This window comes from Bombus huntii, chromosome 10 (assembly GCF_024542735.1).
Source record: "Bombus huntii isolate Logan2020A chromosome 10, iyBomHunt1.1, whole genome shotgun sequence".
NCBI lineage: Eukaryota > Metazoa > Arthropoda > Insecta > Hymenoptera > Apidae > Bombus > Bombus huntii.
In genome coordinates, this window is record NC_066247.1 from 2,753,933 (window position 1) to 2,777,047 (window position 23,115).

The following is a 23,115-nucleotide window of genomic DNA, read 5'->3' on the forward strand; positions in this document are numbered from 1 at the left end:
AAAAGTAAAAAAAAAAAATAAATAAAATAAAAGATAGAAAGAAGAGAGGAAGGAAGATCGTGGGCTGTTCTGTTGCAGCTGAGGGACAGATCGTGGTCGACTACGAGGACGAGTTCGATGAATTTGGGGACGCAAAGTGTTCGCTGTGCCAGCGCAGATTTGAGGAGCAAGGTAAAATCCTCCCCTTCGATATGAACGGTATTTCTTATAAAAAAAAAAAAAAAATAAAAAAAAAAGAGATGATATTCGCAAGAAAAAAAGAAGACCGCGCGAAAGAGATTTAGATAAGCTATGAAAGGGAGAGAGAGAGAGAGAGACAGGACCAAGCTTACCAACTCATGAGACAGGCCTAGACACTCAGAGTTGCTGCTTCCCAAATCGTCCTCTTCCTTGGACGGGGAAGGAAATTGCGGTGTTTTTTCTTTTTTGCTTGGATTAAATATAGGAAATTAATATAGGAAAAAAGAAAGAACTGTCCACGATAGAGGAATTTGGGAAACATTGTCCCAAGTAATAGATCCGATGTGTTACGTATTATGAACGTCATGTCACGGTAGCTTTAACTTTTTGTACTCGTTTTGCGTTATTTTATGACGGACACGCGAAAAACATCGATTCGCGTCCAACCTGAGCCGTGTACGTACAGTAGCTCACGAAAGTGCTCCGACACTTACAGAAATGATACATGAATGCGTCATGCGATAGGAAACATTTGAAAGTTCATTAGCAGAATGAAACTCGACTGATCATTAACATTGATCGAGTTTCAAGCAGATGTGAAAATGATTAAATGAAAAGCGAATCTTGTTTTCTTACAAGTTGGAAATAAGAAGATGGCCAGTTAATAAGCCTGGAAACACAGAAATCGTAAAAATATTTTCAAAATCAATTACGTTATTATGGCACAATATTTACATACGTAATCCGATATTCGCATATTAGCGGATCTTTGCAATTCACGTTTTTGCTACTCGTGTTATCTTTAATAATCTTTTACTAAACGCATGTCTGCGATAAACATCTTACGCGTTCTACGTACATATTCGCGTTGATATTAAATTTTCCAATATACCTAAACATTACAGTCGTATGCCATTAAGGTGGCAATAAAATTTCAAGACGTTTTATATAGCACATCAAATATATACACGTAAAAGTATCCTATACTAAGCTTTCAAATAGATACTTTCGCGAGCCACTGTATCTTTTCCAAAATGAAATCGCGAGAACGTATATGCGATTAAACGTTGATATAAACAAGAAATTTTCAAACACTCTTCCTACACAGATTTCCCTGGCAACAGATAGCTGTACGAGTACAAAGGGTCGAAGCGGACCGTCTTATCGCCTGCGACTTTGTCAAGCGATTAAAAATTCTAACATCGAGATATTTCTAGTATTTCCAATAGGGATATGTCACGCTTGATTGTTAATCGCTTGACAGAAGATCGTGCTTTAGAACGTTACGAAAGATTAGTATTTGAACCGTATGTAAGTCGTGTTAGCGTTCAACCTACACGTTAGTTCCAAATACGAGTATTACATGCTGGACGTGATTCGAACCGTATTTGTTTCAATCGTTTAGCCTATGCTTCGCTTCTGCTTCATTATAGTTGCTCCATTCTTCGTCATCTTTTTTTTTCCTCTTTTTTTTTATTCATACCACGAAAAGAGATCGTACAGCATCGTTGGACCGTTGAATTTCGATCGACGAGATCAATTTTTCGCTACGCACATCACCATCTCCTGGTTCTTTTTGTCGATGGTCAACGATTGGTTATGCGAAATAATTGAAACAATTCTCCTGGTACGTTCGGTCTTATCAGTTGCGTTGATTTCGATAGAAATTATTATTTGAGACTTGGATGTTGTCCCTCGATTCACGTTCACCTGTTCCCTTGAACTTTCATCCTGTTCACGCGTTAAGATCTAGCTCGGCTTGAAACGCTTTCGCGAATGTGGAGCTTCGTTGCGAAAGATTGGCGACACGACAGTGACCTCTTGTTCCTACTCTATTTTTTCTCTTTTTTTTTTTCTCTCTCTCGTTTATGTCCCCCTTGTCACAAAGCTGAGTTCTCCGAGGGAGATCCACGAATGCCGATATCGGCCTACAGAACTATTTACCGATTCAAAGTAAGCCAAGAAAACTCGTCGAGAAAGCGAACATTTTTTTTGGAGCGTCGATTACGGTCGTCTCACTGTTAGTGCGAAATTCGACGGTGTTTTACCAAGCAAAGAGAAAAACCGAAACAAGACGAGACTGAAGATAACGTCACGACGAAGTTAAAGAATCTAGGAAAATAATTCGATACTTTAAAAAGCAGAATCTGCTTTGATTCTCCATTGAACTTATCTTTAACCATGTCGTTTAAAAGGATAATCTCACATTCTAATCGCTTGTTTAGCGCCATCGAACTAATTGCTCGCTGTTCGCGTCAGCGCAATGATAGAATCGTAATGTGAATGTAACGCACAATAGGTAACTACAGCTGCCTGAAGGTGGATCTGATTTTTACGCGAGATCGTGCCTTCTACTTCACAACAGTCTTCATCCCGGGTATCATTTTGGTGACCAGCTCCTTCATAACCTTCTGGCTTGAATGGAATGCGGTGCCAGCGCGAGTAATGATCGGTAAGCTCGACTATGTCTTTTAACACGTTGACTACCACGGTGGTCATCGATGACCCGCATCGCGATTAAGATAAGATACATTTCAAGGACTAGAAAGATCGTGTCCATAATGCGAATGATTTGGATAACATTGTCAGAGAAAAGTGCGCAGGTACAGTGTAATATCGCTAGAGAAATTAATCGTTATGGTGCAGTGTATTTTAACGTATTGCAGCTTCCAGGATAAAACGTTGAGTTGTCGGATAAGTCTCGAAGCCCTTTCTGAGACAGCATTTTTTCTTGCTCAGAAATTAGTGGCTGGAACAACAGCATCACCCGATAAATGGCAGAAAATTATTAGATAGAATGGATATTTGGTTTAATTGCGTCATTACGAATTATTGGGACGAAGTTTGTTTCTCGCGCCTAGAAAAGGTTTAAGATTTATCCGACATCCGAATATACAGGGTGTACCAGAACACGTGGGACTCACTTCGGCAGCCGATTGTACACTTCTGCACTAGAACAATGGAAAAGGTTCTCGTACGAACGTACGCTTCATTCGTCTTCTTCGTTTTTGAGATACAACGAATCTATCGCGTACGCAACACCTATCGAAATTGTTGAAACATTACAGTCCAGGATAGAGCAAAGTTTTCAAGAAATCGGGGAAACGCCGGCAGCCGTTCGGAGTGTAACCGGCTGCATGACAACGCGTCCACAGATTTACCTGGAAATGCAACGTGGTAAATGCAAACGCAACGTTTTCAACGTCTTCTGCAAAGGCGACTGAACGACGCGAAATCGGAACGGAAGATTCGTTGCATCTCGCAAACGAAGACGGACAAAGCGTATGTTGGTACGAATCCTCCTCGTTGCCTTTACGATCATCGTCGCACGTTCTTGTTGTTGTTGTTAAAATATCTATTTCTAATGAAATTCGCGTGGCAGTCAACGCGTTAAATCTCCAACGGTTTGTACAGCTGTCTTGCGAAATGAAAGAGAAAGAGAATTCGTCCCTACGACTAAGTACTTTATCCGTTTGTTCGACTTTTAAGAAGCGAATCGGAGGGAAGTACTTTCTTTAATTAGGTCTCAAGAGAGAAAGAAACTAATCTTAAAAGTTGGTATTGCGCAGAAGTAAGGCGGAGGAGCCGATGTCGTTAAGAAAGAGGTGGAGGAAGAAAGAAAAAGACAAAAAGCCGGAACGAACTGTTCGCAGGTGTGACGACGATGCTCAACTTCTTCACGACGTCGAACGGTTTCCGCTCGACGCTGCCCGTCGTGTCGAACTTAACTGCCATGAACGTGTGGGATGGCGTTTGTATGTGCTTCATCTACGCCAGCTTGCTCGAGTTCGTCTGCGTGAATTACGTCGGCCGTAAACGGCCGATGCACAATGTCGTCTATCGTCCTGGAGAGAATCCCGTCACCCAGGTACTTTTGCTCAGCGACGTGCGCGCGATGTCGATACCACGCCGACACCACGTTGCATATTTCTATTTCCCACACTTATACGTTTCGTACGTTTTCGACCCACTGTCTTTATCGTTTCTCTTCTTGTCCCTTTTCTTTTTTGTTTCTCGTCTTTCCTTCTGGCTATCTCTATTTTCCGTGTTCTTATTGTTTACTATGATTTAACCGAAACCTACGAGCGACGCTTCATGCCCTCGAGTCTTAAGATTCGCTTGCTCCGATTCTGTTACGTTATTCTGTCAATGCGTTTTACTCCTGACATTTGCCGTTTTGTCACCACCAATGGTTTACGATCTTCCAATCATTCGTCACTGTGTCCGCTGTTTACTTTCGTCCGTGTCGTTTCTCTCTTTCGTTCGATTCGGTCCGTTCTTGTACCTTCTTCTCTTGGTTTTCGTCGTTTCTTGTTTCCCCGCGTCTCGTTTTGTCGCATCCGATCTCGTCCGTTTCTTTTTCGTCTCTTATCGCGCCTTCGTCCCTACTTGCTACGTCTGGCAGTAGGTTTTCCACGGAAACGCGATAACAGTGTGCCGACTAAAGGTATCAAGGTTTCCGAGATGCGAAACGTTACTATACGAATACGCGAGAAGATACGTACGAATATCGTATCAATCGAAAATGAAAAAGCGATCGACGAATTTTCTTTGTCATTCGGTAAGAGACAACGAACGGATGAAACGTTATTTTGGGAAGCAAAGAATCGGATTGTAAGATAAATTCGTCCTGTTCTTACACGTTATATTACACACGTCGCGATAAAATTGAAATATAAAAACAGGACGAATCTATATCGCAAACCGATACTTTCGCGTCGGATGTACTTAACTTTCCCATATATTTTCTACTCGTACGATGACGTTTTACATTTCGCATTACTTTAATATTCGTAGTCGATTTGACGCTGTTACGTTTGATGGAGAACGTATTACCATTACCATTACGTATTTATTCTCTGTCTCCGTCTCTTTGACGAACCCACGCTTCTTTATTACTTCGTAATTCCGTTTCGATCGATTCCACGCTAATCCCTTTCGAGTTTTCAGTTTCTAGGATCATTACGTTTTTATTATTACGTTCCCTTCACCGCTACGTAACGCGAGCTCTCGAGTATCGCGAACCTTTTCTCTCGTAAACCGATGAAAGTTCGATTTGACTCGTCGACCAATCCAAGTGATCGCCAGCGAGAATAAACGAGAGACAAATCGACGAATGTCGTACTCTTGTGACTGGAATCGCGGAATATTTTTTATCCTACGTATGATTCGAAGTGGAACAAGAGTTAGATATTCTCCTCGACGACACTTGGACGAGAGAAAGCATCTTCGATGGATGCCAGGGGTAAAGGAAGCGCGCGTCCAGTTCCATTCGAGGGAATTGATCGCGCGATTGACACCGAACAGTCGAAATCCTTCGCTATTTACGTTCTCGCGCAGTAATCACCAGTACCATAGACTTTTCTTTTATCTCGGCAGACGACGACGATACACACACTCGCAATAGTCGACCACAGTGCATCTTCCATTCGACGACTCGATTAACACCGAGTTTGTTCTTCGTCGATGACCGGACCGCACCTTTTTCGTTCCACGCGAAATTCAACTTTCTCGTTTTCACGCGTAACGAGAGGGGCGAGCAGATCGTTGGTCGCGTTTCGTCGGTGAACAAAATTCAACGGAAGCCACGCAACGTAATTAACGGGTTATACGCGCTTTAGAACGATATTTTTCACGAATTTTCGGGATCTTTCCCCGGAGAAATTACGAGGCTCTTTGTATCGCTTTTTTTCTCGCGTATATTCATTAACTTTTGCGGAATATTCGTCGTTCTTTCTCCTTTTTGAGCGAAAGTAATGAAAATTACGCCATTTATGTGCCATTATGTAAAATTTCCTCGAATAAGTAGAATGACCAGCGTCGTGTCAGCCGGTAGAAAACATTCTGTTTTAGAGGAGCTGTAATATAATTATTATAAATATAATTAAAAAGATGGCGAATATCCCTCGAATATCAATAAATATGCGTGCAACAAATCGGTATAAAAAGGTTTAAAAATCCGTTTGGGAAAACATCTCGAAGAATACCTAAAAGAATATCGTTCTAAAGCGGTATATACATAATGCAGCTATCTACCGGGTCGTAGCATAAATTTCTCCCGCACAATGTGCATAATATATGTATAAATACAGGAGGAATTTACGCGACAACGCAACAGATACGTAGCCGTACGTTCGAGAAGATTAGCTCGCTTCTCTCGTGATCTTTGCCAATGCATTTCTACATCGTCTCTGGAAAATCGTGGAATGCGTCGAGAAATCCTAACTGTCTAAGGAAGAACGTCGCGGACGGTCGCCAATTTTGTCGCGAGACACGCGAGGTGTACGAGTATAGAAAGGAAGAAAAAAAGCAGGTAAAGAACGAAAGCGTAATTTGATGTGAACGCAATAAAAATTCATCGAAGCACGATCTTCCTCTATCTCCTGAATGGGCATCGACCGTTAAATCGCTTCGATTTTGCAGAAATGGAATCGTGCTTTGAGGATATCGCGCGTTATATCGAGTAATCGCTAAGATAAACAACGTTCTTTTTTTTTTTTTATCGCGTTCGCATCGCGTTGATCTCGCACATGTGATCTCGTTGGCGTGAACATTGCACAGACACGGTATGGTTTGTTACTCAATAATCGCTGCATCTCTCGAAACTCTACGCCTATGTCTATATATAGTTTCTTTCGATTGTCTCTTTCTCCCAAAAGGACTTACACCTTATTTCCTTCCCAATCTCGCAATACGATCGACGAGATTCGTGCGTTATAACACACGGTGAAAAGTAGGAAATCTTCTTGAGAAATCGACGCACGAGTAAACGGCGAAATATAATTTCTGGAAATTCTATTTTATTGGTAGACCGCGGATATTTATGCAAATTCAATTTTTTACCTACGAAACGAACGAAAGAATAGAAACGGAAATTCGCTTTCGCCTACTACGTATCGTAACGGGTGTCGAACTTTCTATATTTCATATACTTGAACGTATTGCGCGCGTTTTCGACGCTTTTCGATTATCCTTGAATGCGTAAAAATCCGCGGTTCGTTTGTTCAGATTAAAACTTGAATCGCAAGTATGAAACAGTAAGTAGTACGTGACGGTATGTAGCGTGAAATTTAAAAGAAGGATGACGGTCTCGTGTGAGATTTTTCAAGAACTTTTCGTACTCTCGTCGGGTTCGATCGAGGCTGCAGTATTTGCATGTCTCCAACAATTTCACACTCTTTGGCCCCCCTCTTGTTCTCTATATAATCTTCTCTATTTTCTAATCTTTATTCTTACAATCTTTAACCTGAACAGCGATACGGTTTTTTCTTTCCCGGGTATAGCCGCGCACCATCGTCTCCGATACTCGATCATTTTATGGAAAATTTCTCTCCAGCGTGTCTGCGTGTTACGATCGCGAGATATCGTGACTGACGAAACTATCGAACGTCCTGCAAGATCTACTTCTATGAAACTTTTCGCGAATATATCATAATCCTGCCCTCCTTTATTAAAACGTCTTATCTACCATTTTGAAACTGAAGAGGATCGAAGCTTTCTTGTCGTCCTCTTCTTCCTTTTCCATCATCTTTGTCCTTCTTCGATTTCAAATATTTGATCGTTGTTTCTTATCGAACAGTACGATGTAACTTTATTTTGGAGCTAAAGGAAACGAGGAACTTTAAATATTCCAATCTGCCTTGAAAAACGAAGAAATGCTACGTAAGATGGTTTGATCGAGGAGAACGGGTCATTTATGTTATATCAAATATTTTGAACTTTCGTTGGTACCGTAACGAGACGATTATTCGTCATGTCGTAACATAATCGTAACGTACATACACTACCCTATGATAAAAGCGAGAACGATTAGAAATGTTCATTTCTGGTTATTCAGCTGCATATCCTCGTCGAAGAGAAGCAAATGTCCAGATACTTTGAAAGTTATTCAAAACGTACGAGCGTACATACGTTTGAAACCACTGCTCGTGCTGTATACCGATGTCTCGCTAAACAAGTGCACGTTATCTGTGCAACGTTTCGAAGTTTAGTTTCGAATTTGGCCGATGTAATTATGACAATCGCGTCTCGTTACAGTGCTAATGAAATTTCACAGAGTTTCGTATAACACTCGTAATATATTCGTAAAAGTTTCCAATGACAGATGTTGAAATATATTCGTCAGTCACTTTATACGTACAGTGAGAGTTACGAATAATCGTACACTCGGAATGCAGACATAAAACGAGGAATATTTTCTATATCATCGAATATATTCAAATATATGTAACTGTATATTATGTACAGACGTTATGCACTTTAGCGGAACTTTGTACAGACCAATCAATTTCGTTCCAATTCGATTCTCGATTCCATTTAACGAAGATTCGATCCGATAAAGATTCGAAAACGAATTCATACGTTCGTAACGCATACACACGCACGAGTTATCGCCGTGTCGCAACGATCGTACAGCCAATTACCTCCTCTTTTCATTTTTACGGTTCTGTCGGGATCGCGAGAAATCCAATGACCAGGGTTCTTACTCCGCTGTGGCAGATCGTATTGTGTTTGTGTTTCTTGCATGTACAATACAATCGATCGACGATTCGCGATCGTAAATGGACTAGATGCGAGGAAACGAAGCTGACGCGACGATAGTAATCGACGACGGGCGTCTTTAGATCAGCCTCGTGCATCCTAAGTCGTTTTAACTTTCGGAAAAAACGGTCGGTTACGAGAAACACGGAAAGGAGGTAACGCGCTAACGAGAATTCAGTTGACGAGAGTTGAGTCGCGGTAGAGGTTTTCGCGAACGCTATAAAACAGGCTGTCGAGGAGACGGATAATAAAAATAGATCGATTAGATTAGAACTGGACGTCGAAGAACGACGATGATCACACGGTGGTATTCGATCGTAAGAACGTAAAAGTCGCAAGTCTCACGTCGGAGAATCCAAGAGTAACGCTTCTCGAGTAACTTTGTCGCGTGGTAATCGCGTGTCGATAACGAAAGAAACTACGAAAGAACAAAAAAAAGAAAAAAAAATACGACTAGAACGAGAGAACCAAAAAAGGAGCAGGAAAAAAAGCGAAAAACCGAGAAAAAGAAAAGATACGAACGATACCTTCCCCGTCCTGTAAAAACGTAAAAACGACAGAACAAACAAAAAAACAAAAAAAAAAAAAAAAGTAAAGACAAGAAAAGAAAGCAAAGAACGAACAATAAAGAGAAAAGCGATGATAAGAGAAAGACAAACACGTTGTTACACACACACGATTAGTAAGAATTTGGTTGGTGGAAATGTTGGTGAGTAAGTCTCTTTGTTTGGTGTCTGTGATGTTACAGCGGCTCCCAGCGGTGCTCAGCAGGATAGGGATAATATTGGCCAGCCCCTTGGTAAGACCCCCCATAGCATTAGGGCGCGGTCACGACTTCGCGCGTTATCGCGTTTCACCCTTACGGATTACTTTCTTAGCCGTCGATTCGACACGGTTCGACACCGGTCCTCGTCTTCGGAGTCCGCCGAAACAGATGACTTTCGAATTCCTATTGCCTCGAAATACGGGCAAAACCGTGCCACGCCGGTGTAACCTTTCTTTTTCTCCATATTTTCTCTTTCTCTCTGTTTCTCGTTCTTTCGTTGGTGGTATCACCATCCGCAAAGGAAAAAGTGGTGTGCACGTGCAAGGTCTTAACCGCGTCCTGACGAACCACGTAGACCCACATATACGTACACGCCTACCTGACACTCTCGAGTATACCTTACACACCGTAACACGAGCACTCGTTCTCTCCTGCTATGGATTCGAGAGAACGGGAGGAACCTTTATCTTTCTCTAGCCTCCCTTCGCTACGCATTTTATAGAACAGCTTTTCACAAGCAGAGGTGTTCCGATGAATTTCAATTTTACCTTTATGTATATATATTTATATGTACATAATATACAGGAATTAGAAATTGACAAAATTAGTGTACAGAGCGTTCCGCTGTCTTGGATTGTGCAACGCGTTGGATGGTTTTACCGGTACGAAAAATTGGGTCGGGACAAATGTCGGTTGGTTCGAAACGACGAATATTTCGATTCATCGGCTTTTATTCTTCGAGTCGTTCTTTTCTACTTCTCGAGATCGTTGATCTTCCTTAAAATTTTTTTTTTTTTTTTTTTTTTTATTTATTTGTTGAAATTACAATCAATTCTCGCGTTGAGAATTTTCAGTAATTTTTCTGGCGTGGCGCAGTGACATGGCTGTTTATTTACAATAAGTTAATACTTATTATAGATAGTTATAATTTATGATCTATAAGTATTATAAGTAAGTGCATATGCTTGATTTGGATAATTAAATGAATTCTTCCTTAAAATGAGATTGCGTATTTTTGTACCGATCGTTGGATACGTTTCTTCTTTTACTCTCCGTGTATCTACCGTGAAAGATATTTTAACTGTACGTTTCTTGGACTTGTCGTCTGAAAGACGCAAGAATGCTATAAATCCTCTTCGTGTTTTTCTTTTTTTTTTTTTTTTAGTTTTCCTACGATAAGTGTAAACAAGATTAAAAACCACACGTCTTTCGAACGAATTATTTTCAGATACGCAAACGTGTTGATATATTTCCGTAAGGAATAAAAGGACGCGTCGATCGATGTACAAACAATACGTAGTCCCATTTGTAAAAAAAAAAACGTCGATATCTTCGGAAACTCGGAAAAGATGACTCGAAATGATCGGATCACGATGTTCGTCTTTCTAAACCAAGTAAGCGACTCTGTTTTGATACAGTTCATTGTACCGACAAAAATCACCGAGGTATTAAGAAATCCAAGACAGAGGGAAATCCAGGCTGTATATTTTAATCGGAAATGTCGATGTTCGTCGACGAACGCCTCTCTTCATCTCCACCAATCTCTACTTTGGTAACTGTACTCTTACCGCCTATGCTGCTACCATTTCTCTGCCTCTGTCCCTTCTTTCTTGCTCTATTTCTTACGCTATTGTCCTTTCGACACACCGAGGTCCTTCTCTCCCATCCAACCATCCACCCGCGAACGCTACGTACGAGAAAATTTCTCTCTCTATTCTCCTCCTGTCCCTAGCGTAAACGTAGCCGTTGTTCCGTACAGTTGAAACGGTGCACGATCAACTACTCGCGTGTGTTGCATAGAACGACGAAACCGCATAGAAGCTTTACAGAATGCCGCAAAATTCACAGATACCTTTGGCCAAATGTATCGACGATGATCGCAAGGGATGATGAATTTGGCGAGCAATCTGTATAACGAAAGGTAGAAGTAAATAATAGCTTGATCTTGGCGAAGTCTGTGCTAGATCCATCCGCGCTATAGTTCCTATGTCTCTTCGAACGAGATATTCGACGTCTCGTTGGATTTACAAAAGTCGCCGGATTTTCTCAAGCGTCGCCGCAAGTTTCCACGAAACTTGCTTCTCACGGACGTGTAGCAATTTTCGCGGATGTTCGTTCCTTTGTAAATCCAAACGAGAGTGCGTCGTGCATGAATCCGCATTTTGAATCAACGACGGGGATACCTTGAACTGTACGTATTACGCATGAAACGCATGATCGCATGAGATAAGATTGTAACTTGCATGCGCACGACGAAACATCCTATGATACTTTGTTCGATCACACTATACCTTGTTGCCTTGTCGAAACTACGACTCTTGAGTTCCGTTTTTTTAGAGAAAATCGCGCGTACCGGTTACCACCGCGTAACAAGATCTTGAAAGCTCCTCTGTCTTCCGTGAGTTTCGACCAACTATCGATTAATTCACGATATCTATATATATATATTGCATACTGTCGGGGCAATTAACGCTTCTTCTTCTAACGTTGCGCTTGTTCGAAACGAAGCTTCCCGCGTGTAATACCGCTCCATCCTCTGTACGTTTCGATGTCGCTTGATCGCTCGTCCCGCGTTTGCTCGGTGAAACGGAGCGCGAAAGTAATCCGGTGAAAGCGATTACTCGAGTCGAACATTCACCGAATCGCTTGCAGATCGAAGGGCCAAAAAGAACTCGGAGAACGTTAGACGCGTTACGAGTTTCAACGTTCCCTGCGTAAAGCTTTTGCTTGAGTAAAGAGTTGATTTGGCAGAAAGTTTAGATTAGTAGCGACAGAGTTTTCACGATACGCTTGTATCCTTTGATTTGCGAGCGGTGCTTTTCCAAGAAACGATTCGATCGTATCTATTCGTCGAGACTGCACCTCGACGAAATAGGCTAAAAAAAGAACAAAAAAAAAAAAAAAAGAAAAAGAAGAAGAAGAAAAGAAAAGAAATCTAGAAAACGTGGAAACAAGTACGATTTTTCTCGATCGCTTCGACGTTGCAAAATCATTCATCAACCGAACAAACATATTTACCATCTGACGAACCAACGGCCGTAACTTTTCATCAGAACTCGACGAAACAAAGACAACGAACGAAACAAATTTAGTCGCACTTGAATATCTTCCTTTTTTTTTCTTTTTAGTGAAGAAACTCATCGAAATGTCACGTAGCAAAGATAAGAAAGGAACCGATCAGACTATGAAATAATAGTTAGCCTCTATTATCAATAGGCTCATCATTCTCTTCCCGAAACCCTTTCATTATACCGAAAGTATATATATATATTCGCTGGCAGAATCAACCACGTGGTAAAGACACGACGATCGGAACGACGCGTAATTGAAAAGAAAGAAAGATGAAAGAATAACGCGAAACGACGAGTCATAACCATTTCTCTGCTATTTATTCGACATTACCTTTCTTTCCTTTTAACCGTGATCGACATTGAACCATGATCAGCCGTATATTATTATTATTATTTTTTTCTAATATATATATATTATTAATAATATGATTGTGACGTGAACAATCGCTTTTTGCCATTGAACTTAACCCGATTGAAGCTTGACATGTAGCATAAGCTTGACATAAAATACCTTTCTCAAACGCAACTGTCCGGTACAGAGATCCGCTGTAGCGTTCGCCCAGTTTAATGACAAGAATTCGCTGAAACGAATTAACGAAAGAAAAGTAAAGAGCAAACGAAGAGAGACATTAAACTGCGCGAAAGTCGCGAAGGGAATTCTTGGTTAAATTCTTTGACGATTCATCGTGCGGAGAACCTGTGCTCGAGAAAAGATATCGTCGAAACGATTTAGATATGTACAGTTGTTACAAGAGAGAGTGTTGTTCACATCGGAATCGAGATACTTTATTGTCAAAAGAAAGAAAAGAAACGAAAAAAGAAAACAGATAGAGAAGAAGTAAAAAGATAATAATTAATAAGAAAGATAATGTAGAAAGGTGGAAAAAAAGTTCGAGTCCGATGTGCGACAGTGTAATACGTAGATGTTATACGGCATGTAACTCGTAAGTTATACGCAGAGGCACGAAAGTATTGATCCATATACGTACAAGATGTACCGTTAAGAGAAAACAACGATTCGCTTTTCGATCAAAAACACGAGACGTGTGGAAAGTCGTACGTCGAGAGTTCGTTTTCGCTCGAAACGGTGACTTTGCGATGGAGACGATTTCTCGCGTGCCTCGGTGGTGGTACTCGCTTGCTTTTTATAGTGAAAACAGTTGGCAAGAAAAAAGTATCGATTTATTATAATACAACCCACTTAATATAGAAAGAGTTCGATCGAATCCGATTCAACTCGCAGTCCATAGGTGTTTATCGTACGTATGATAATTTTCTCGCTTTTATTTTCTAACAAACGTTGTTCCCGCTCTATTTGTACAAGGGGCAACGTGTACGAGCTTTTCTTTCGATTAATCTCAACACGCATTCCAACTATCGGATTGCTTTGCGATAAGAAGGACGTTTCGTTGCGCGAGTAGAGTATCAGTTTGGTAATCGATGCGATGATTCGAACGAGAAGCGACGGTGGCCGATGTGTCTGTACCGCGCCAGACTTTCGAAATTTCTCACGCCTTTACGTGCAAGCTTGTTCATCTTGATCAAAGCCTTCGTCACGCTTAACTTACTCGTGCTTGTCGTCTCGAACGATCGATTATCGATAGAAGCTGAACAAAGCTGGCCGTCTAACGAAATTTTCCCTAAGACGATGCGACTAAAATAGCGATTCTGCTCCAATTCTTATTATTTCGCAATTAATTTCTTTTGCGTTGATCTCGCAATGAAAATGAGCTTGTTCATCCGTTAAATCCACTTATATTTATATCTGATTTATATTATATTCTGGACGGCAACTGGTTTCTCTTCTTCCCGTTGTTTAAACAATGAGTCGTAATCGTCGTCGACATATCGGTCATCTTTGCTGTGACGAACGAAGCGAAACGAAACGAAACGAAAGAAAAAGAAAAGGAGATAGAATAACGGAAAAAGGAGAGGAATAGAAAAATTGGTCGAAGGATGGATCGTTGTTTACACGAAAGATCGTGAGAATATAAGTTTCTTCTACGGAGACCCTGTCGCAGGGTAAAAAGAAGCGAGAGGGCGGTCCACCGACCGGAGCTACGACAGGACCGAACGAGATCGTAACCTGCACCAATTGTGGACCCAACCCTTGCACGCACACGACCACCAATGGATGCACAGCCGAGGTATGTTAATTAACTGTACTACCGTTGTGTAACTTCGAAATACCCCATTTCCTCATTTCGACAATCGATATTTCCTATCCTCTAAGTATGCAGAGTGTGCCAGTATGTTATATTCGACTCTAGGAGCACGTGGTATTCGTTAAATAAGCAAAAAGGCTCGTAATAGCTGCGCTGTGCTTGACGAGTATACTCGTCACGAAGAAATGGCAACATTTCGTGATACGACGAGCGCTGTCAGTAGCAAAATTAAAAAATAGAACAATCATTTAACTACAATTTAATTCTATATTATAACAGCCACACATGCGCTGTGCTTGACGAGTATACTCGTCACGAAGAAATGGCAATATTTCGTGATACGACGAGCGCTGTCAGTAGCAAAATTGAAAAGTAAAATAATCATTTCACAAGTAAATTCTATATTATAACAGCCACACATGCGCTGTGCTTGACGAGTATACTCGTCACGAAGAAATGGCAACATTTCGTGATACGACGAGCGCTGTCAGTAGCAAAATTAAAAAATAGAACAATCATTTAACTACAATTTAATTCTATATTATAACAGCCGCACATGCGCTGTGCTTGACGAGTATACTCGTCGTCGCTTAATTTTTGCGACACAGATTAGATACACACTTTGCAAAGAGGTCGCAACAGCTGACTGGTTAATATTTGTCAAGATGTAACACCAAAAGGCGAACGAACTTATTACAAAATTTGGTACATTTTTCGAAAGTTTTCGAGACACTCTGCATACGCGAGCAGATCCATTCCGCGTGTTTTCGTTTCACGTTTCCTCTTCTGCGCCGGAAACACCTATCGCTAACGATCCTTTTGTTTCAGCTAAGAAAAAAGGAACCACCGCATCCGATAAGAGTGGCAAAGACGATCGACGTGATAGCAAGAATCACTTTTCCGGTCGCCTATTTCATGTTCCTCACCTTTTTCTTCATCCACTACAAAGGCACCTCGTAGACCAACACCAGAGGCAACAGTCCAGAAGAATTCCACCGTTGATCATCGGAGGCCGCGTCACTCGGCGTGGCTCTATCTCAAGTCGAATTTCAATTGTCGAAGAGAAGCGTCGAAGCTAGAGAACCAAAGGGGAGCAGACACGTGACGCGTAGGTCATCTGGAAAGTGTGTATCGAAATCGGAAGGGACGAACTCGTCGGATAAACTGGACGGTCGAAGAAAGTGTTCGGCGATCTCTCCGCCGCTCGAGGAAGCGAAACATCGTCGGAGAAAGGATTCGCGAGAAAGTGTGTTTCGATGTCGATGCATGAAACCAGAAATGATCGCGTCTGTACGTAGGTGGTATTCCGTGGAAAACAAAAATGTACTTACTAACGATATGACGTACGAAACGGTATCGATCGGCGCGTGATCGAGCGAAGATCGTGCCGAAGTCTTAGGCTGTCTTTTCTTTGGCTTCGAAGGGCGAAGAAACGGGGAGAGCAAGAGAATTTGGTGGATTCGCCTCTTCCTCATCTTTTCTCACATGTGATAATTCTTAAAAGCACTCTTTATCGAAAAAGCGAAAAGCAAGCTTGGGTCCGGTGAATAGTCGACGAAGGGCATACATACGAAGAGAAATAGGGTACGAGAGCGAGAAAGAAGCGAATGAAAGGGAGGGAGAGAAAGAGAGAGAGAAAGAGAGAGAGAGAGCGAGAGAGAGAGAGAGAGAGCGAGAGATAGAACGAAAACGCGGACACACTCTTTAAAAATCTTTCTTCTACTATCGGATATAGTGATGTCGCTAATTCGAGAATGCTTCTGAAAACTAGCTAAAAAGGAAAAAAAAGAAATCAAATTTACTTAATTAAGGAATGTTATTACTTGTAATCTCACTATAAATAGGTAAGGTCGATGTAAGTGTCGTCCATGAAATCGCTAACTCGTGATTCGCCTTTTACTTAAATATCGACCTTTTTTCTGTACTTTATCGTGATTACGATACCGTGGCAAAAATCAACGTGATCGCAAGTTAGCTCTATATTCGTAGACCTTTAAAAAAAGACGTTCGCTTTCAATCGAGGGAGCAGGGCTGCGAAGCATACAATTCCGTTGTACAAAAAGAAAAAAAATATATATACATATATGATATATATATACAGACACACATACAAACATGCGCATGCACACACACAGACACGCACACACACACACATATACACACACTACACATACACACATAAATATAGTTAATCAATCGTCGTTTCATCGAAGCTTTTCACTGTAGGTACATACGTATACTTATAATACGATATGTATCCTTCTCTCAATCATTCAGGGTAGCATTCGCATAAATAGCTTTTACGATTTATATTCTACCTGTACGATCAGTGCAGTTCAAGGAAAGCGAAGCGAATCGATGAGGTCGTAACAAAAACGAGTCCCGTCGAATTTTTCAAACCTTCAGCTAATAACGAGTGCATTCTAATAGCCAGAAGTTATCCTGACCACGAATTAAGTAGAATCGGTATTGTAAAATTAACTATACATGTCTTGCTTTATCGTCGAATCGGTTCTTTAAAAATTGTTGTTACGAGGTCAAGAACTTCGTGATTTAATTTAGTATAATTCCTCTGTGATACGATCGAAGATACACTTGTAGAGATTATATAACGTGATGAGTATTTCGTTTAATTAAATTGGGATATATTAAAGAGAAATGAACGTTACAATAGGACTATCAAACCAGTCACGACGACTGTTATCGGATTTGTTGATTTTGTAATTGCTAAAAGTGTTTTTGGTAACATTAACGTTTACTTATCTATTTTTGTCATACTGTTTTAATTCTAATTAAACATGTATAACATATTTAGCCTGCGCATCGAAGAGTACTATTTTGCTTTCTTGGAAAAAGACAAACACGAATAGGGGTAGTTTTCGTTACGAGACCTTCGACTCGTTTGACATAGAAAAGAACAGATTCGAATTGACCCATTGAATTCCACGAACAAATTAATCTTGCGAATTTCCTTTTAATTTCTCTTCGTTCTAAACGAAATTCGAACGTACGAACAAAACTTGATCGATGATGATAGATGATGATCATATTAACGACAAAACGATAACACACACAGGGAGGAATTAACTTAATACGGGTAAAGCTTGCGATTAGCTTAGATTTAACGAAGTGCCCATATTCGATGCTCGAGCGACGCTGATGCTTTGCCCGCGAAACATACAATTTAGGAAGAACGTAGAAAGAGTAACAAAAGTCAAGTACGCCGCTCGATACTTTTTGAAACGATGAACTTCAGTGGAAGAAACAGCGAGGCGGCTGAAAGAAATTTTTAGAATATAATTCCAGAGTTAACATTCGATGTTTCTTCGAGTAATCTGCGCATCTTTAGATATACAATTACTATTATTACTGTTATTGTTCTTATTATTATCAATCGTCACCATGATCGTCGTCATCCTTGTCATCGCCATCGCCATCAACGTCATTATTATTACTATTGCCACGCTACTATTACTATTGTTATCATTAAAAGAATAACTATTACTATTATTAAATACCGCTACTATCGTGCTACTATATCGTTACCGCTATTTGTAAGCGTTATTCTTATTACGAAGTTTCGGTGAGATTATACGAGAGAAACGTGGCCGGGGAAAACATCGAAAACGAAAAATCGTCAAACCGATTTCGAATCGTACGTGCCACTTGATTCTTCAGCAATATTAACCGCAGACCAAAGTATTCCATCACCTATCGTGCTTTCACAGAGTTTAGTCGAGTACACGTGTCGTTCGCGTGTTCCAGGTAATCGCGAGCCGATCGTTAAAAGAAAGTTTTCTTCGAGCGAAGGATTAAGAGGAAGAAGAAATTTAACGATTTCACCAAGCTCAATCGTGTAGAAAAGTTGCACGGAAAACAATGAAAGAAAAAAAAAAAAGAAAAGAGAAAGGAGGAGAACGTATTACGTATTACGTGTTTAGAATAATCAAAAATCAATTCTGTATAATTATATCGATCGCAAACCCGCCATCTCACCTTGTCCTCGACTTTGATTTTCATCTTTTACATTACGATTGACCGTTCGTAGCCAAGTATCACGATGTACACGCGAGTACGGCGTTTGACAACGGCGTTCGTTCGTTTAATAAAAGTTCGAGGAGACAGCTGCTTTTTTTCCAGTAATACGTGACACTTTATAGCGACACTATGCGAACGATGTAATTGTACCGTATCGCTATATTTATTACAATTACCGATAATTAGGATCGTAGGTGTTAACGTTACAAGTGTCTACGGGCATCGTAAAAACAATTGAAAATAAGCTTCTCTTATTATTATGGCGCCGACTTAAGAGTATTCGACACATAAGAGTAATCGACACAACGAATATTGCGTAGAGGCCGAATTTGCCGATCAAGAAACGAACGATTCGATTCATCTAGTTGGAAATTATATTTTGTCGGGGGACGAAAGTATCGCTCAGTCCAAACTCGGTGAAATTCTTTTTTTTTTTTTTTTTCTCCTTTTCTTATCCGAAAGATACAAACAAAAGACGAGGAATATAAAATAAAGAGACAAAGATGCATGTTGGAAAATTTTGCCGAGGTTGACGACGAGTCGATGAAAAAAGGATGATCGTTGACTACCTATCGCTGTTTCATACGCGTTGTCATCTGCCGTGAGTGAACAAGCAGTCGTTTAGATGATAGGATGCGTTGATAAATTAATTAATTAATTAATGTCGTTAATGTTTATAATACTCCACGGACCAAAACACGTAATCCTAAATCATTAGCGTCGTATATAATTAGCTGCACTTGTGCAATGCCTCCTACGAGACCGCATAGCATCGGATTCATCCTTCGTTACGCATCGATTCGTTCGGCGATTCTATTTTCGTCGAACTATATCTTCACCCTCGTTGACAAGTATTAAAGACACCTGCACGTCCTGGCAAAATAATTTACCGACTAGTAACGTTAGTAATTCGATAAGTTGCAAAAATTGTAGATAATAGAATTCTTTTTCACAAATTTACAACGTTAAGTTGCAACTTGCAAAAATTTGAGTGATTAGACGAGTCTATTTTCTGCGGAAAGTTTATTTATTTTGTCAAAATGTGTTTATAATTTATTTGTGTATTCTGTTCGACAATGAAATCAACTGAAAGCTCGTTCGTACGTATAATTACTGTCAGTCGATAATGCAGGTTCAAACAGTGTTGAAAATCTTGTTATACAGGTGAAAGCACGAGACGAAGGATGAATCATCGTCGAATACATTTTGAGCTTCGTCGTCGTGGTCGACAAATTTCACGAGATTAATTCTCTAAACACCAATCGACGCAGTTTAGGCAGCTTTCACCGACGCGTTCTACCCGATTTTTAATGTATAGCCATTACTATATCGTCGAAAGTCTGTCTAATAGATTCATTTTGATCTGCGTTCTCGTAAACGTAAACGATAATGCAAGCGCTTTGTGACTAGCCAAATCGAAACACATTGATCCATGAGAAATTAAATATTAGTCAAGGTAGAAAGTTACAGTTAGTTGAACTGATTTTTTAGGCAACGACGAACTGGAAGATCGTACAGTAGAATGGTGAATAAATGAGAATGACGAGCAATTTTTTTAACCCTTACGAGACGAACGGTTGGCTAATGGTAGTCAGTTGACCGAAAGTTATTCTAGTTTACAAATTACAAATAACTTTTAGGAAGATTGTTGAGTTGCTCTAACTTTTCTGATGCCATTGAAACTTATTGGAACATCATGAACGCAACTACGCATCTCATTTTGAAAATTATTATTATATTATGTTTTTTCAAACTTGACTGTAATTGTAATCTGTACTGTTATATTATTGCCTTTAGTTTTAAAAAGGGAATTACACGCAGTCTCAAAAGGGTTAAAACAAACAAAGACAAAGAGTGAAGAACAGCGATTACTATCGGACTTTTATGATAGCATAAATGTCCACGTGTATATTTGTTCGATTTTCTAGTCTATCCGATTCTATTCTTATTTTTGTACCTTTTCCACTGCATCTATCGAAGGCATGGACAAAGATCACGGATTTTATGTAACGCGAAAGTAAGATATAGATATTTCGATACACGATATCGGTGATCGCTTATCGATTGATTTTGCATATTAGAATATGTATTGTACTATGTTTAAAAAAAATGTGCACGTCTCACGTGTACGAAAAGATGTGAAGCAGTAGGAGAAACGGTGATCAAGTTCTGAAAGACGAGGAAACCGTATTAGATGAGCCTTATCAGTGTTACTATATTACAGATCGATACATTCGAGTATTATGTATATGCAATTTTCGAAAAAAAAAGTTCTCTTAGCGTAGGATTAATAACCGCATCGTTGAATCCAATACTTTTCGCCGTTACTGTTTATCGATATTTTATCATTTATTACAAGCTCAACTATTCTATGAATGTCCTTATATCGTTAGGTTTTATCGTTATTCGTCACTATTTTATTCATCGTACCGAGGAATTTTATCATCGTTGCCACATCGCGTGATTATATATGATAATTAATGTTCACCGTTGCGATCGTTATTAATAATTACCGTAAATCGATTACTAGTTCACGATTACATATTATGCACGTTCAACTTGAATGAAACTCGCGCGCGATAATAAAGACAGAATGAAGCAAGAAATAGACAAGAAAGAAATAAAAGAAAGCTTTGTTGTTTACAAGGCGAAACGTATGCACGACTATTTTTGCAGCATTTCACTCAAATATAACGCGACTAGAGGGAGGAGAAATAAATAAATACATAAATGAATTAATTATAAGCGAATCTTTTCAAAAGGCTTTACAAACACGCAACATCTTTTTTCTTTGCGATAATTATGAGAAAAAATCAAGAAAAAAAAAAATTGATTAATTATAGAAACAGTTCATATATATAAGCGTCTCTTCTTTGTCGTAAAAAGATTACAATGTACAATGAATAATGAATGAAAATTCGTTTCCTATTTACATTTTCTTAAATACATCAAAAGTGCAAAATTCAAGTTATCGTGATTATTTTTTAAGGGAAATAATGATTTACATGCATATACAAATACACATAACAAATGCGTACACGTAGACTTTACTCACGCATTACCAACGCATTACATAAAATAATTATGCCAATATGCACAATGAATAATCATTATTGCGACCAAACGGTTGCAATGATATAAAACATCAATTCGTTATTATGATAAAATCGCGAATGCACACTTAATAAGTGCATTAATAAATCGTTTCTAATCGTAAGCGTAATTTATTAATTATTATATCGTAACGACGATTGATTATCTGATTTATCGGCTGTGTTTGTAACGTACGTGATTAAGTATTAAATTATCAACTTAAATAGTAACGTGGTTCTTTTTAAAAACTGACTTCCTCCAAACTTTTAAGATCCTCCTTCTTTCTATTTCATGGTGTAACGTATAGTTTTGGGATAAAAGATCTGGCCACACCTTTTATATAAAATTAAAAAATAACTTTATTCAATATAAATCATTCGTGCTTAACTCTACTTAGCGCAATGTATGATTTCTTTGTAGATAAATCGTGCCAACCCACTGGACCCCTTTCACAATCTGCACATGCTAAATACTTTACGTTGTCTACTGTATGCGAAACACCAATATTTTCAAATGTATACATATCCTCCACCAACCAATAGTTTGTTATCAGTTCCTGTTGATCAGCTTCACCTTCTCCCTTACGATGTATATAGGGTAGATTAAACTAAAATATTATATGACACATCTTAGCTCAACTACTAAACATTTTTCTACTCTATTGTGTTTCATGTTTGTATAACAGCACAACATTAACCAAAAAAATAAACTACAAACTATACAGACTTTTAGGTTAGGTCCGTAACAAATACAGATATATCTAAACGACTTAACACAACATACAACGCTTAATGAAATTTTGACGAATATTGAAATTCTATGTAATTTATCTTTTTTACTAATGCTTCCTGTTAAAAAAAAGCAAATGATTCACCTCAATATTAACTAGCCGAGCTGCACCAGCATTAAGCATTTTAGACGGGCAAAATGTGCAATAAACTTTCGCCTTGTTCTTTTCATCTTCATCCTTCAATGTGCTGATATCCTTATTCGTAGACATATTTCTATATTTTAGACGTTTGATATTTATAAATATTAGTCACACAACTATTTGACATTAATAATGTTGACACTTGAAACAAAATGTACTAGTCTGACTAGAGTCTAATATCATAGTCAGAAATAATCGATGACATTTCGATAATCGAACAATTAAATTTTGTCTTATCGAAGATAGCTTCAAAGCAATACACCAAATTTATTTCTTATCTGTTCTAATCTTCTTCGAAAATATTTTAAATTTCTCCTAACTTATTGAATT

The 23,115-nt window shown here is 39.3% G+C and overlaps 2 protein-coding genes across 24 annotated transcripts in view; one reads left to right on the forward strand and one right to left on the reverse strand.

Moving 5' to 3' along the window:
• LOC126870609 (glutamate-gated chloride channel) overlaps positions 1–18,098 on the forward strand; it is an 89,116-nt gene extending 71,018 nt beyond the window's left edge. For 7 of the 23 annotated variants that reach the window (XM_050628452.1, XM_050628451.1, XM_050628454.1 and 4 more), the window contains 6 exons: positions 79–171; positions 2,480–2,632; positions 3,834–4,048; positions 9,470–9,520; positions 14,580–14,705; positions 15,552–18,098. In XM_050628452.1, the coding sequence (XP_050484409.1) occupies positions 79–171; positions 2,480–2,632; positions 3,834–4,048; positions 9,470–9,520; positions 14,580–14,705; positions 15,552–15,683 (770 nt within the window). In that variant the 3' untranslated portion in view covers positions 15,684–18,098. The other 16 variants (XM_050628457.1, XM_050628460.1, XM_050628473.1 and 13 more) reach the window with 9 other exon arrangements.
• A 1,085-nt stretch (positions 18,099–19,183) lies between these two features.
• On the reverse strand, positions 19,184–23,009 carry LOC126870653 (guanine nucleotide exchange factor MSS4 homolog). The gene is made up of 2 exons (XM_050628561.1): positions 22,729–23,009; positions 19,184–22,461 (listed from the first exon to the last, which is right to left on the reverse strand). The coding sequence occupies exons 1-2, from the start codon at positions 22,852–22,854 to the stop codon at positions 22,228–22,230; spliced, it is 360 nt and encodes a 119-aa protein (XP_050484518.1). The 5' UTR covers positions 22,855–23,009; the 3' UTR covers positions 19,184–22,227.
• Between the last annotated feature and the right edge of the window lie 106 nt (positions 23,010–23,115).